At 36.6% G+C, this 16,212-nt stretch overlaps 1 protein-coding gene across 1 annotated transcript in view; it reads right to left on the reverse strand.

The window, feature by feature from the left end:
* The window catches only part of LOC136039421 (sestrin-2-like), a 75,581-nt gene that overhangs the window by 52,011 nt on the left and 7,358 nt on the right, over positions 1-16,212 (reverse strand). Inside the window, exon 2 of the mRNA XM_065723158.1 lies at positions 14,791-14,952. Coding sequence (XP_065579230.1) covers positions 14,791-14,952 — 162 coding nt within the window. The remainder of the gene's footprint in view (positions 1-14,790; positions 14,953-16,212) is intronic.

The following is a 16,212-nucleotide window of genomic DNA, read 5'->3' on the forward strand; positions in this document are numbered from 1 at the left end:
TTGGTACTTCTGGACGTGCTAAGACGATGAAAATTGGTAGGCGTGTCAGGGAGCTGCACAAATTGACTTGATAAAGTCGTTTTCCCAGATTCGACCATCTAGGGGGCTAAAGGGAAATGAAAAATTAGAAAAATGAGGTATTTATAACTTACGAGTGGGTGATCGGATCTTAATGAATTTTGGTGTTTGGAAGGATATCGTATCTCAGAGCTCTTATTTTAAATCCCAACCAGATCCAGTTACATTGGGGGGAGTTGGGGGGAACCTAAAATCTTGGAAAACGCTTAGAATGGAGGAATCGAGATGAAACTTGGTGGTAAAAATAAGCAGAAGTCTCATATACGTGATTGACATAACCGAAACGGATGAGCTCTGTTTGGGGGAAGTGGGGGAGGGGGGGTTAATTCTGAAAATTAGAAAAAATGAGGTATTTATAACTTACGAAGGAGTGATCGGATCTTAATGAAATTTGAAGTTTGGAAGAATATCGTGGCTCAGAGCTCTTATTTTAAATCCTGACTGGATCCGGTGACATTGGAGGGAATCGAGGGGGGAACCTAAAATCTCGAAAAACACTTAGAGTTGAGGGATCGGGATTAGACTTGGTGGTAAAAATAATCGTAAGTTCTAGATACGTGATTGAAATTACCGGAACGGATTCGCTCTCTTTGGAGGAGTTTACGGAGGAGGGTTAATTAGAGCTCTTAGCTCTTGTTGTTATCAGGCTTTTGAACAAAATCCTCAAAAAAAAAAGTTTGGAAAACCCTTACTAGCGATGAAAAGAGAAACAAATATGGGCGAAAGTCGAATCTTGTAACTTTGAACGATAGCGACGGAAAAAGCTACCGGGTTTTTCGGTCATTTACTTGGACCATGAGACTTATGTGGCACCTAGTGGATTATGGAATATCCGGAACGCTACCTACGGATTTGTGTGGAAAACTTTCGGTTACCGGATCCTGGACGGTTAACGAATTCTAAATAAGAGCTAGTGCAAACACCAGTCAGTGGTAGTAAACGATTTCTTTCATGAATCCGCTGGGCTGATATTGGGAAAAACTCTCGCCACATTGGCATTGCTTCAGTGCTTGAGCCAAGCTCATAATAGGAATTTGTAAAATCGGGGAAATTTCGTTTGGTCAGGATGTCAATGAAAGAGGGTCCATAAAGGTAACGATCCAAATACAAAAAAACAGATAGCAACATTTTCTGTGTAAATCTGCCAAATATTAAGTTTTGCATGAAAGCCCAAACATTGACTTTCAAAGAATTTTCCATTGACTGTTTTAAGTCACTCCAAGATACATTCAAATTTGACGCAAAAACAGTTTGATGGAAAACAAAAAACGGCTCTTTGACAACTAACAGTTGGCACTCTAAATACTAGATTATCCAACTCTTGGCGACGGAGTAGAAAAAGTTAACACTTTAAAAGTTATCGTATGAGTTTATAACACCAGTTTTAAATATCCTCAGACAACCCGGCCAATTTTCTTTCCACAAAAATTACCACAAAACGTTCCTGCTTTAATAATTATTACTACTCAATATAAAACACCTCTATTTAACACGGCAAAGGGACGTCAGACCAAGAGTTTTATAATAGCACTCAAAGATTGGCAAGAGTCCCAAGCCCGGCCTAAAAACTTCTAACTGCGCAATAAACAAATTACTACTGGATACACTGTTGCAGGAAGGAATAAACTGGTTCCTAAGCTGTGGATACCAAAAACTATTAAACAAAGACAATGACTCTTCCTTCCTGAAAAAAGTATAGTTGATTATTAAAATCGAAAAAAAATATACACCAAGCATATGATTAAAAAACTAACAATTTATGCTATGGTTGCGGCCGACCAAGGACTCGATATAAACACTGCCACAATGAAGTAACAAACACTCGAAGAACTTTGAGTTTCAGCTTTTAAGATATATTAAGAACAGGTATACGATGTGAGGGGTTGCCCACTTTCCGCCACCTGGCGTATATATCGGAGCGCCAAGTGTGCCAAACAGTTCCACCACGCTTGGCAATCCTAACAACACTTGGCGTAGTTCGACCACGCTTGACAGACTTTGGTCACGCTTGACATGTACTAAGAGGTGCACGTAATTTCTGAATGTTGGCGACCCCTCGATAAACATGCAAAAAGGAGATATTTAGATTTTAACAACTCCTAAGTTAAACGGTTTGTGCAGAGTCTTCTCATACTCTGTTTACTGAGGATACCAACGAACTATCAATCAGATACCATCTAAAAAAAATGGCGCAAGCATGATAAGATGGGACACATTAAGGGGCGCTGGCCTGATAAAAATCCCAGCAGAATTTAAGGCTGAAAAAAGACTTATTTGCAAGGAAAATTAAATAATTTTTCAAATTTTACCAAATTCGGCACTTTTTTTTACTTGCTTCAATATACTAGGGATGAGGTTGAAGCCCTATTTTGCTCTTCTTTGAGGGGCTCTTGGTCGTGCCCAAGAGGCATAGCGGCCTTTCTCAATCCCCAGTATGGATATGGAAGAAAGAACCCAATGTATTGAAAACAACGACAGAACCCAATGTATTGAAAACAACGACAGAACCCAATGTATTGAAAACAACGACAAAGTGACAGAACTCGATAACTTGTATGGTATAGCAGCAAAAATTGTGGGGGCAGGTGTAGGGTTGCCATCCGTCCCGATATGTGTAAATGCAGCCTTATGCGATAGTATTTGGTCGGATGACAGTATCTAAAATCCCAGATTGGGTGATGGTTGAAAATAGTGGCATTAACTGACTAAAAACGCGAAGATTTCTGGTGACAATAGTTTTCAGCAACATCCGAACGCCTTTTTAGACACTAAGTGTGAATCCAAAGAATGGAAGTCTAAACACCAGAGTATAAAGGTGGAATTACTTTCTTAAGGAAACCAACAATCCTGAACACAAATACCAATGCAAAAGATATGCGAGGATTTTTTTTTCTGCCCTGGACACGATGCCACTGTAGATAGAATATTTTCACTGATTTCGACCTAGTTGAACTGCTGCATAAGCTCTATAAATGCGGAAAATGAAAAAAACAATAACAAAAAGATTAAATATTCCGAAAAATATGGTGCGCCAACTACTTCTGTCGCAAAAAATTCCAAGCAATTGTGTTCCCAAAAAGTAATTGACGCATATTAAAAAATTTTAGGCTTCATTTGCAAACCCCTCTCTCTAGAGTGTCTCGGCGAGGTATCAAGCCTAGAGTAAGAGTTAACACTCATCAGGGAATTCGAATCGTCATTTGTAAGTACACACAACATCGTCCCTGGGGTCCTGTCTAAAGTGACCCAAATCTACAACCAATTTTATATTCGTACCTTCACACAAACGAAGCAATTTGTTGTGCAACTCAAAAACTTGTGGGTTATGTCAAAACTTACAAGTACGATTTTGAGGATATAAATATACCCTTACACTCCCGTTGCCCCTAAATAAACATTTCTCCGTAAAAATATCGGAACCTACAAAAAAAAATTACGAGGAGAGACCATGTTTGAGATGTTTCTTGCCCTTAAAGCAAGCCAAATCCTTAATATGATCACCCTCCGAATATCCGCAAGTTTAGCCACAATTTTACTGCATTGTCCTAAAAGTGGCTGTACTGTAGTGATGCCAGATAAAGCATTTCTGGGTCATTTGGACGCTTCTTTAAAGTGACTGCGCACTTTTCAAAGTGTCAGTTTAATTACATTTTGAGAAGCTTTAGCTTTAGCGGCATAAAATTGCGCCTTCAGAGCATTCATGGCTCTTCTGGTGGCGCTATCTTCCAATGGACACTTAGAAACATTGTACAGTTGGTACTTTCGTGTAAGATCTTTTTATAACTTTTTCGCGGGGTTTACCAGCTTTTTTGAAAAAAAATAGCTGGAAGAGCACGTGTTCTGGAAAAGTCCAATGACCTACGTTTCCAGCCAGCTACAACACCATCAAAATACTTGAAACGTCAATATTTTTGGCTCTTAAAGTGAGTGACCGGACTTTCGTTTCTGACATACAAATAAAAAAGAAAATGTATCACGAGATAAAACAAACGTCGACATATATTTTACAATGTCAAAGTAAGACAGGTGCAAATCTAGAGCAAAACCTTGGGGGAGGCCCAATGTGACAAGGGCACCAATGAGCAAAATCTTGGGGGGAGAATGTGACAAAAGTGTCAATTATTGATCAAATTGACAAATTTATTCTAGAAAAAGAATGAAAAAAAGAAAAAACGGGGAAAGAGGGCACCAAAAATCTTGGGGGTCCCCCTGGCAACAGCCACCTCCACCCCCTGGATGCACCAATGAAATGAGAAATGGATTTTCAACACCAGTTCTACCATTCCTATGTTTAAAAAAAACTGACTGAAGAATCTGCATCAATATGTCACAAAAAAAGAAAACAAAAAAAAACATGATTTCTTTAAAAATACATGCGTAATTTAGAAACAGAAAGTCTTTTAAAAATGAGGTTTTAGCACATTATCTAAATTCATTGAACAATTACATACAGCTTACGGAAATATTGAATTGTTTATAAATTAGATTTTTCACCAAAAATTTAGGCATGAATTGAAAAAAAAATGTAACGGAATTAAATTTTCTGTTCCCCCGACTTGGGGATTAACCATTTCGCTCGTCCCAGCGTATTCTGACTTAAAACGTAGGCTTACTTTTTTCACGAACTGGAAAAATGTGGGACGTTAATCCCGTTTCTCACGTTTGTGTGACCTCGGTCAGTTAAACATGACGCTTTCCCCCTTTTTTTGCGTTTTCTTTTATATTAAACTATATTATAGGACAACCTTTAAAGCTTCCACGGGAAGGACCAATTTCTCAAGGGGATTTCCCTGCATTATCCCTATATGTGCCAAATTCTGCCATTTTTTGAACATAACACGTAATAGCGATTGTTGGAACCAAACTGAATTTTGATGACTGACCATTGAAATTTTCGACGTATTGCCAAGAGATTAACAAACCTTAATTATCAACAGGTTAAGAGCATATATTTTGCAAGAAAATGATGGGCATTTTTATTAAGATATCTAGACACTTAGAGCCTGTTTCATTAAGGTTAAATTTGAAAAAAGAAGTTTTTCAACTGAAAGTAAGGAGCAAAATTAGAACTTAAGCCGAACAGAAATTATTCTATATGTGAGGGAACCTCGTTCTTTATGCTAAAGTTTGACTTTTGGTCACAATTATTTAAGAAAGACTGCTCAAACACAATGTCCCTTGAATTTAAATGAGATGGATTTTTAAAGAAATCTAATAATATCACGTAACTTACAGTCCTTTTCCCAAGGGACCATGGTGGGTCATGTCATTCTGAAAAGCATAGTTATTAGACCTTTCAACTATGCTGAATGAAATGGTCATCTCAAAAATTTGATCGGACGTGGGACGTTTGAATAGGGACGTGGGAGGTGGGCCAGTTGTCCTCCAAACTTTTGTGTCACTTAAACAGGGCACTAGAGCTTTTGATTTCCGATTAAAGAATCCTCTCCCGATCTTCTCGGGTCTCTGGTTCAATACGGTCAACCCCCCCCCCCCTAAAAAAAGAGCTTGAAACCACTATAGTAAAGTTCTCTGATATACTGAATCTTGTGGCAAGATTTTCATTAATAGAACTTGAAGCTTCGGGGATGTTTCCCCCTTTTTTGGAAAATCAGGCAAATTTTCCCAGAATTGTAGTTTTTGATTGGTAACATTAAAGGTAATGGACTTTGTATTTTTGAAATCAGCATAAAAAAGGCCAATACTGTTGATGTACCGTGTCTATTGTCATCAAAATTTCGCTTTTAAGAGATTCAGTTACTACTGAGCCGAGTCGCTCCATGCAGTTCGTTTCCACGAACTGCTGAATAGACCCACTTCAGTTCACCCCTCACTTTTCATGTCTTGGTGAGGAACGACGTAAAATTCAGCGAACTAAGTAGGAATAGGCAAAGTTTATGGTTTTTACTAAGAGGGATTCCCTATCTTGTCCACTATGAACGTTTTTTTTAACTATTTACAATTGAGGGGGGGGGGGTCTTGCCATATCTTGTAGAGCTTGGATAAAGATGGAAATAAACGATAGGAAACTAAAAGTCGATACTTATTTTTCCAGGAATCTTAGAAAAACCAATAGTTTCTCTTGTTTTGTGCCGGAGATATAGATACTCCGTTTCGAACTGTTTTTTTTTTTTTTTTTAGCTTGGGAAAGGACAGTCTCTAAAATGTTCTAGCATACCTGCTAAAAAACGCCACAAATCAGCTAAAAAGTAACGCCATTTGATCAATTTAAAAGTTTGGGGAGTTTCCTGTGTTACTATCCACTTTAATTCCTTGTCAAATCAAATTAAGAAATGCAAAGAGCTTGCGACAGTTGTAAATTTTATCTAACGTCGTTGGACGGTGAAGGAATCATTCCTTAACAAGAGAAGTTTTCCTATTCCTTTTTAATCAACCAAAGTTATAATCCCTCCTAATAAAATATAGAAAGTAAGAAACGAATTGGAATGAGAATTTCTTAATAGAACAGGCTTTTAGTTGCAAAACTTTCAGAAAATACCAAGTTGTTGTTCGAAGAATTATATGAAAAAGTGTCAGAAGAATATCTACAATCTTAGAATTTGCAAGCACAGCAACAACAAAAATCAAGAAAGGCACCATTTTACAGGGATAAAATTGTGGTATTATTGATCCTTACAGAATTTGTAACGCATGTTGAATATATATGCAATAGGATGTCAATTTTCCGAGGGAAAAATATATGCAATAGGATGTCAATTTTCCGAGCAAAAAAGGTGGTGTAAGGCTATTGGTGATCCCCATTTATCTAGAAAAGCTATTAAGGATCTGTTTTGTACAATATGAACTTTGATTTTATATTTATTCACGTGTTTTTATGCGCAATTATGATGATATATAGTTTCCAGTGGAAGAAAATCACGTGTTTTAATATATTTATTAATTATTGTGGTGGTATTGTTGGTGTGAGTGGCAAAGTTGTTGTTTTTTTTTTCATACTAACTTTTCCTCTAGTTCCCTTACGGACAAGCGCTGCTTTTTTAGGTTATATAGTAAAATGTCCGGTACTTATCTCTTATACCTACCACAGTCAAGTTCTTGGTCTGACAGAAAGGGTTTCTTTCTGTATTTGTAGTCGGCGATAATCAGCTTAGCGTGAGAGAGTAGTATATACACTGCAATTTAGGTATTTTTTTAATTAAATATTTTAATTCGTATTTTGGTTAGGTTAGAAACCATTCAATATAATGCATTCTGGGGGGCCTGATTTCTATAGTCCTCTGTCGCAGTTTCCATAATTTTGTTACTAAAAAATTTCATTTTCATCACACAGATATATTTCATTAGAATTAACCTTATATATTTGGATATATATCTGTATTTTAACATATAAATGCAGGGGTTCCATATTCATGGGAGATTCCCAAATTCACATTAAACAATTCCAAGAAACATGTTTTCATGGATTTGTAATCAGGTTTTTAATTTTTCATCAGCCTAAACGCTCACTTGAGATGTCATAATTCTCCTAATCCAGCTTAGCAACATGCCCTTTAGTCGTGCAAACAATAGCAAAATGATAGGTACAAAACCCAGCACCTACGATGCAGATGTACACATAATTACAAGGTTAATTTAGAGCACATGAACATTTCCAGGACGGAACTCAAGCTTTGATAGATATCAAACTGTACCTGTCATCAAACATAATTAAGTATTTACCCTTAAGGATCACCTAATGTTTTCGCTCCCATTGCGAATGACAATGTGATTTCTATCACATACGCTTTATTTTTTAAGGTTGATGCAAACAAAACTCCTATTTCATCAGACTTTTCAAATTTAAATACAAGAGTTGTTGAATAGTAATAAGAAGTGAAATTTCAATTTCCTTTGAAAGAAATGGGTCAGGGTTGTCACTATGACACCTGTATCACTTTTCAAACGTATTTATTTTTTTCAAGCCACCTCAAATGGCCTAAGATGATCTCACTGACTGTTTAGGCGGGTATCCCAAAGTTTCTCAGAGATTTTAATGTTGTACGAGTTGTCACATCCATTGCAAATGACTTATATGGAATGAACTCCTCGATTTCCTTAGCCATTTATAACTATTTACATTGCATATTCGAATAAGTAAAGAACATTACAATAAATGTAGAGAAAACAAGATTAAGCGGTGGAGATGTGAAATTCCCATATCTACACACCCCTTTTGCATCGAAGGGTGGTGTTTTGCTGTTAGACAGCCAGATATATTCCTCCAAGAAAAGCTCAGAGTTCAATAAGATCAGCTATTTACAGCATTAAAACTTGTAAAGCCTGCTAGAACTTGCCAATTTTGGAATAACATGTGGTAAACCACAACTTGACGGGTTGTTATTCCGTGAAGTACTTCTTTGTTTTCGATACATCAAATTATCTAATCTTCCTGGTTAATGGTGTCTCGTGTTGCGCAATACATATTCGTTTTTTGTTCTGTTTAATTCATTGCGAGAGCAAGATAATCAAAAGGACTCGGTGCCAATCTCAAATTCAGGAGGGCAGTATGAAAAGAAATTATCTCATGGCTAAACCAAGCTGATAGACCCCCTCCCTCCGAGACACCTTGTCTTTCCCATTCTTCTTAGTTCTTTGAATTATTCGCATTTTTTTAACTAGACCCCTACCCCTTAAATAAATTACTGTGGAGGCCTGTAGATCTTTTTCGAGGGAGTGGGAGGGGTACAATATGAAACTACAGCTGAATATGTAATGCAACTTAAGAAAAAAAAAACAATACTTCATTCCAGAAAACCTCACACGACCTACTTTCACATTGTTTGTTAATAGGGGAAAATCTTATTTGACAGTTTTTCTTTCTGTTTTAGAATTTTCGAGGTTACAATTAGAGATAATCCCATAGTGATTGGATGACTCTTCTTTGACGGAAGTAGCATCGCATGTATAGGATGAAATAACTAAATTAATATAGATCAGTTACATGCGAAGGAACAAAATTCATCGGACATATATTCAGTGAAGGACATTGTATTTTTTGTGATTTGGAAGCAAAAATCCTGGAATACTGAATTCAATAAAAACGAGGTGTTTTACCCGCCTCAAAGATCTAAAGAAATTGTCGATGTCCCTTTTCTTACAAGTAACTAATCCATTTTTAGGTTTTTCAGATCCCCCCTCCGGATAAATTTCTGAGCATTTGCCAGGGTAAAAAATAATAGTTTTGTCTTTTGAAAAACTGATTTCGTCTAGAAAACCCACTGTGTGCTAGCTCTAGAAAAGACTCAATAGACTCTTCCTAAAATATTCGCGAAGTGGGGTAGGCTACAACCTAAATAACCTAAGCGGATTAAACATCATCGTCATATTTCCCCTGTAATGACAATTCTTAGTATTAGTAGTAGTAATATCAATCCATTTGTCTTTTGGAAGCGGGGAAATGGTACCGCAATTAATTACAACAACACTGACAGGAAACACCGGACAAAAACCATGTCGAAACCCGACCTAGCAACAAAATATTCTAACTAACCCGTTCCTTCCTGCTGAACACATAATTATATGATATCGCCAATGACGAATAACCCTTTTTATTCAGCATTTTTCGAAAGGTTACTCAGAAAAGCGTCATTTACAGTGCATAGGGTACTGATAGATTGGCAACCTTCAAGATGTTTTTATTTGAAAAGTGAAATAAGAACGCTTCCACACAAGATTATTTCACTTTTTGGAATATCAACCAGGTAAAAATAAAACAAACAACACGTTGAGAGCCATTAAAAATTGCAAAAAAAAATATTTAACCCAAAACTAAAATTACCGTTAGAACAAAAATATATGCGATGCAACATGAGTAGAGACACATCAACAAGTTTTTTTTTGAAACTAGAGAACTAATCCATTTGTCTGAAAATGAACTTATCTTTTCCCTATCAACTGGAAAAGGATTTACAGCACAAAAAGATTTACAAAAAAAAATCCACCCACTAGAACACAATCATTAATTATGGTGTTTTAACAACGAACTTTATTTACATGCAAAAATCAAAGCTCACACGAACTCCATAGTTTTTTCGTTTGAGGGGGGGGGGCAATTTCATTGAAACAGAAACAGGATGAGTTATAACTTAAGCTCATTAAGAAACATATGGTAGAAACCATAATATTCCTTATTTATTTAATTAGTATCTTGATGGTGCGTAAGAATACGATGGAATAACAAAATCAATTTCTGAGGGCATGATCATTGCCAAAACTATATAAAATAACCACTTAAGGTAGTATTTTCAGAATGATGAATTAATCACCCAGATATGAAAATACATTTTTTCCTTGGAACCGTTCGATAATTATGGGAGCGTCAAAATGCATTTAGATGTTAATTTTATTAGCAAGCTTTGGAAACAGTATCTATTATCTCAATGATTAGCATCTAGGATAATAAATACAGCCTTCGGTACTTGTGTCTTATAGCCGTCTCACTCGAGTATTTATATCGCGAACATGGGACAATAACCGGTTGTCATTTTCTTTATACCAGACAATTAGCTTCGGCTGGGGGGGATACTACATTGTAGCTATATTTTAATTGGTACTTGTGTATTATTCAAAACCCAGTTGACAATATTATTTTTGTAGTTCATGCTAGGTTAAATATAGGAGTAGAAGGAATAAAAATGTTCCTTCTTGTAAGCGTATTAAATAAAAAAAAACTAGTTTTTTAACTGAAAGTAAGGAGCGACATTAAAACTTAAAACGAACAGAAATTACTCCGTATATGAAATGGGTTGTCCCCTCCGCAGTCCCACGCTCTTTACGCTAAAGTTTTTAATTGTTTTAAAAAGTAGAATTGTGGCAAAGAGTCAAACTTTAGCGTAAAGAGCGAGGGACTGCGGAGGGGACAACCCATTTCATATACGGAGTAATTTCTGTTCGTTTTAAGTTTTAATGTCGCTCCTTACTTTCAGTTAAAAACTAGTTTTTTTTTTATTTAATTTCTGAACGTTTTTGAATTAATGCATGTTTGATTTTGGCTCTCCGCACATAAATTGTTGAAATGAAATTAGTATATTAATTTTTTTTTTGGCTAAATGGCTTTCTCTTAGTTTTGATCAGACGATTTTGAGAAATAAGGGGTGGGGAAGGAGGCCTAGCTGCCCTCCAATTTTTCGGTTACTTAAAAAGGCTACTAGAACTTTTAATTTTCAACGAACGTTTTTATTAGTAAAAAATATACATAACTTAAGAATTAACTTACGTAACAAACTTTTATATTCTTATATTTTTATTATGTGTACGAGGGGGTTTGTACCCTCGTTAATACCTCGCTCTTTACACTAAATCGTAAGTTTTGTCCCAATTCTTTAAGAATGACCCCTGAATCAAAAAGGCCGTAGAATAAATAGTTGAAATTACTAAAAATATTTTAGCATAAAGAGCGAGGAATTTATCTCCTCCTAAATATTTCGCTCTTTATGCAAAAGTATTTTTAGAACCCCTCATATGCGTAATAATCTCTGTTCGTTTTAAATTTCAATGCTATTCCTTACTTTCATTTGAAAAAACGTTTTCATGTTTATTTTTTCATTGTTTTTTTTTATAGTAATGCTAGAAAATCCTGCGCCCTTTTCATTGAATTTTTCTTCCCCCATGACATATTCCTCAAAGGAAAGATCCTCCCACAAAGCCCTCTCCCATCAACCCCACCCCCCAAACCAAAAAATCCCAATGAAAACGTCTGTACACTTCCCAATAACCATTGCTATATGTAAACACTGATCAAAGTTTGTAACTTGCAGCCCCTCCCCCAGGAATTGTGGGGGAGTAAGTCATTCCCAAAGACATAGTTATTATGGTTTTCGACTATGCGGAACAAAATGGCTATCTTAAAATTTTAATCTGTTGACTTTTGGAAAAAAAATAGCGTGGGAGGGGGCCTATTTGCCCTCCAATTTTTTTATCACTTAAAAAGGGTACTAGAACTTTTCATTTCCGTAAGAATGAGCCCTCTTGCGACACTCTAAGACCACCTGGTCGATACGATGACCCCTGGGGAAAAGAAAAAAAAAACAACAAACAAAGAAATAAACACGCACCCGTGATTTGTCTTCTGGCAAAAAATATGAAATTCCACATTTTTTTAGATATGAGCTTGAAATTTTTGCTATAGAGTTCTCTGATATGCCGAATGCGATAGTGTGATTTTCGTTCCCCCTTTTTTCCAAAATAGGGCAAATTTTCTCAGGCTCGTAACTTTTGATGACAAAGACTAAATTAATTGAAACTTATATATTTAGAATCAGCGTGAAAATTCGATTCTTTTGATTTATCTTTTAGCATCAAAATTTAGAGTTCCGTTTTTTAGAGTTCCGTTTACTATTGAGCCGGGTCGCCCCTTACTACAGTTCTTTACCACGAACTGTTTGAAAAGAAAATAATTCGGTATTTCGGGGCTTCTGACGTTATTACTCCTTTGCGGAAGTTAGGCTCAAAATTGAAAAAGGATTAATTTTTTCTCTGGGCCCCTTCCACCTCTTAGTTCGTTTATTTTCCCGTTAGTTTTCACCTGTTTTCGCTTTATAGTTGTGTTATCTCTTAGCAGTTCTTTCGTTAGTTGAGTTATGGTTGTGGTATATATGTTTTATCGCTCGTATAGTTGTGTTATTTTAAAATTATACTCCATAACAGAGAGGCTCCGAACGCCCAGCATTGTATATTAAGCTCTGAATTTGACGTTTTTTTCTAACGTGACCAGATTCGTCCTGCGCCCTTTTCATTGAATTTTTTCCCCCATGGCATATTTCTCCAAGGAAAGATCCTCCCACATAGCCCCCTCCCTCAACCCTACCCCCAAAACCAAAAAAAATCCCCCTGAAAACGTCTGTACACTTCCCAATAACCATTATTATATGTAAACACTGGTTGAAGTTTGTAACTTGCAGCCCCTCCCCCAGGAACTGTGGGGGAGTAAGTCATCCCCAAATACATAGTTATTATGATTTTCGGCTATGCTGAACAAAATGGCTATCTCAAAATTTTGATCCGTTGACTTTGGGAAAAAAATGAGCGTGGGAGGGGGCCTAGATGCCCTCCAATTTTTTTGGTCACTTAAAAAGGGCACTAGAACTTTTCATTTCCGTTAGAATGAGCCCTCTTGCGACATTCTAGGACCATTGGTCGATACGATGACCCCTGAGGAAAAAAAAAAAAAAAAAAAAAAAAAACAAACAAATAAACACGCACCCGTGATTTCTCTTCTGGCAAAAAATGCAAAATTCCACATTTTTGTAGATAGGAGCTTGAAACTTCTACAGTAGGGTTCTCTGATACGCTGAATCTGATGGTGTCATTTTCGTTAAGATCCTACGACTTTTAGGGGGTGTTTCCCCCTATTTTCCTAAATAAGGCAAATTTTCTCAGGCTCGTAACTTTTGATGGATAAGACTAAACTTGATGAAACTTATATATTTAAAATCAGTATTAAAATGCGATTCCTTTGATGTAGCTATTGATATCAAAATCCAATTTTTTAGAGTTTTGGTTACTATTGAGCCGGATCGCTCCTTACTACAGTTCGTTACCACGAACTGTTTGATAAAATCATGTTCTGTCCATTGACGTACTGTTTTGTTGTGGGCAACAACCCCTTATCCTGGAAAAATATAATTGCCTCTTTTTCAGTCTTTGGCAAATCCCAAATCCTCATTTCAAAATCCTTGTTCAGAAACTATCTTTTATCACTATGCATCACTATGCAAAACTCACTAAATTGAGTTTTGTCTTTGTGGTTATGAAACCGGTTTTTCTCATAAAATGTACCTTCATGAAAGAACCTAACTTCACTTATTGAGTGTGTTCTGAATAGTACACAAGTACCTTTTAATTAAATATTTAGTTGGTATTTTTATTAGGCTAGATAATGCGGCCTGGGCGGCCCCCTTTACACAATTCTTTGTTGTAGTTCCATAATTTTGTAACTAAACTATTATATTTTCATCATATTTTGGAATGTTTCATTATGATTAACCTAATTTGACTTCTCGAGTGTGGTGTTAGGTTGGTTTAGGTTACGTATTTAATGTAGTGTGGTCTGGGCTCCCCCCTCCCATAATTATTTGTTGCAGTTTTCATAGTTGTGCTGGTATAGTATTATATTTTCATCATATTTTGTTTTATTTTCATTGGCATTAACCAAACTTCACTTCTCAACAGAACCTGAGGGTGGTGGCTATAAGACACAAGTGCAAAGTCTTCAGCTAACCAGGATTCCTCCTGCAACGAATAATGAATACCACAGGAAATCTACACTCTTCTCACCATATATAAAGCTTGAACTCAATATTTTCTTGGTGGAGTTATTAATACATTTAACGGTTTAAAAACGTGCCGAAACAAAGAACTGACATACATGGCATAGTAACGAATACTAAACTTCGTCGGAGACCTAGCGGACAAAGCGAGGGGTTACCTACAACAAGTGTTCTGTGTATATGGAAGGATTGAAGGCACGGCTAGCGATATAAAAATTAGGCAAAACAAAAAAATAACAATAATAATCATAATATTGACGACAGAAACGTATTCCGATTCGCGGGGCATCAACAGAGAAAGATGGGGCACTCATGGCACCGACCAGGAAGGGTTAGGAGACAAAAAAGTGGTGTACATTTGGAAGGACATTACGCAGCTCCTTGAGACAAAGGAGATTAAAGAGACTATTCTTAATCTCGAGCAAACAAAAAAATTACAACGTACCATTATGGCTATATAATGACGCGTAGCTTTATGAAGAGGTCCACTGGCGCCCATAAGGAAGTCTTCCATCTTCGAGGTAAGTTTCGAAAATCCAGGATGAAGGCCCATAGTTTTGTGGATACGGTCGTCCGTCAACGAGTCTCCATTGAAAATGGATGCTTCCTAAGTAAGAAAACAAGGAAATTTATTATTTTTCATTTGAACAACTAAACCAAATTATCACATAAAAAAGACAAATAAGAATGTCCATTAATGGAGGGCAAAATTTGCGACCCCCTCTCCCAAGAAACACCAGGATAATAAGTAGCGCACCTGCCTGACTAAATAAAATAAAAACATGGAATTAACAGGTAAAACCGTGTTAACAAGTTTTACCCCTTATCTTAAAATGTCATTTCATTGATAAGATAGAAAGGCAGCGTGGTCTAAGGAACTATTTACGTGCCTGTCCTCAATCATACATGTTAACGTGCACTGGCGGGTCCATATGGGGCCTAAGATTTTTTTCTGGCGCCCTCTTATCCTGACTTTTAATCTTTGCTAGAATAAATTTGTCAACTTGGGTCAATTGTTGGCACCGTTTCCACAATGCTCCTCCCCGAGATTTTGCTCATTGGCACCCTTGTCACATTGGGCCTCCCATGATTTTGCTCTAGATCCACCCCTGTTAACGTGCTGGCCCGGGACAGGATAATCTCCTTTATAAATGATTGTCATACTCCCATGAAGTTATTAGGAATTCACGTTAATATGCAGTCAATTTTTATGTCTGGTTTAAAATACGATTCTTTTTAAATCTTTGGACTGAACAAACGAAATCTTGACGCAGGCACGAAAGGAAAATACTACTATTACAGCAGATTGAGTTTCGCGTCATGCCTTTAATTTTCTATTTAGCGAATTTAAAAAAATGTATTTTTAATCCCCCCCTCCACCCCTCCCCCCAAAAAAAAACTATTTTACGCCTACTTATTCTAAGAAAAAAATCAATTATAAAATATAAGGCATAATAATGACGAATTAGTCATTTCATATTTCACCAATCCCTGTTGAGCCTGAAAAGGAGAAGGATGTCAAATCAATACGTAGCTCCACAGACCCATGACAATAAATAAAGAAGGCTCCTGGAACAGTCTTTCTTTCTTGCTTTAGCTGACAAAATAGGTTCAGGATCATCACCTTAGGACGATGTTTGTACTCTTAGTAACAGCCTTTTTCCCCTTTTCAAAGCATATGCCTATTTAGAAGTCCCAAGAGTTGATTCATTTCCAAGCCGTAGAAAAACACATGATTTCATCAATATAGAATAGTTTTTACTTGGAAACAAGACTTCTAAATCCAAGATAATGGAAGAGTGTGTCATAAATGTGGTAGAAGATACGGATTCTTCCCCTTTTTGAATTCTACCTGCGTCCCAAATTG

This window comes from Artemia franciscana, chromosome 2, assembly GCF_032884065.1.
Source record: "Artemia franciscana chromosome 2, ASM3288406v1, whole genome shotgun sequence".
Classification (NCBI taxonomy): Eukaryota; Metazoa; Arthropoda; class Branchiopoda; order Anostraca; family Artemiidae; genus Artemia; species Artemia franciscana.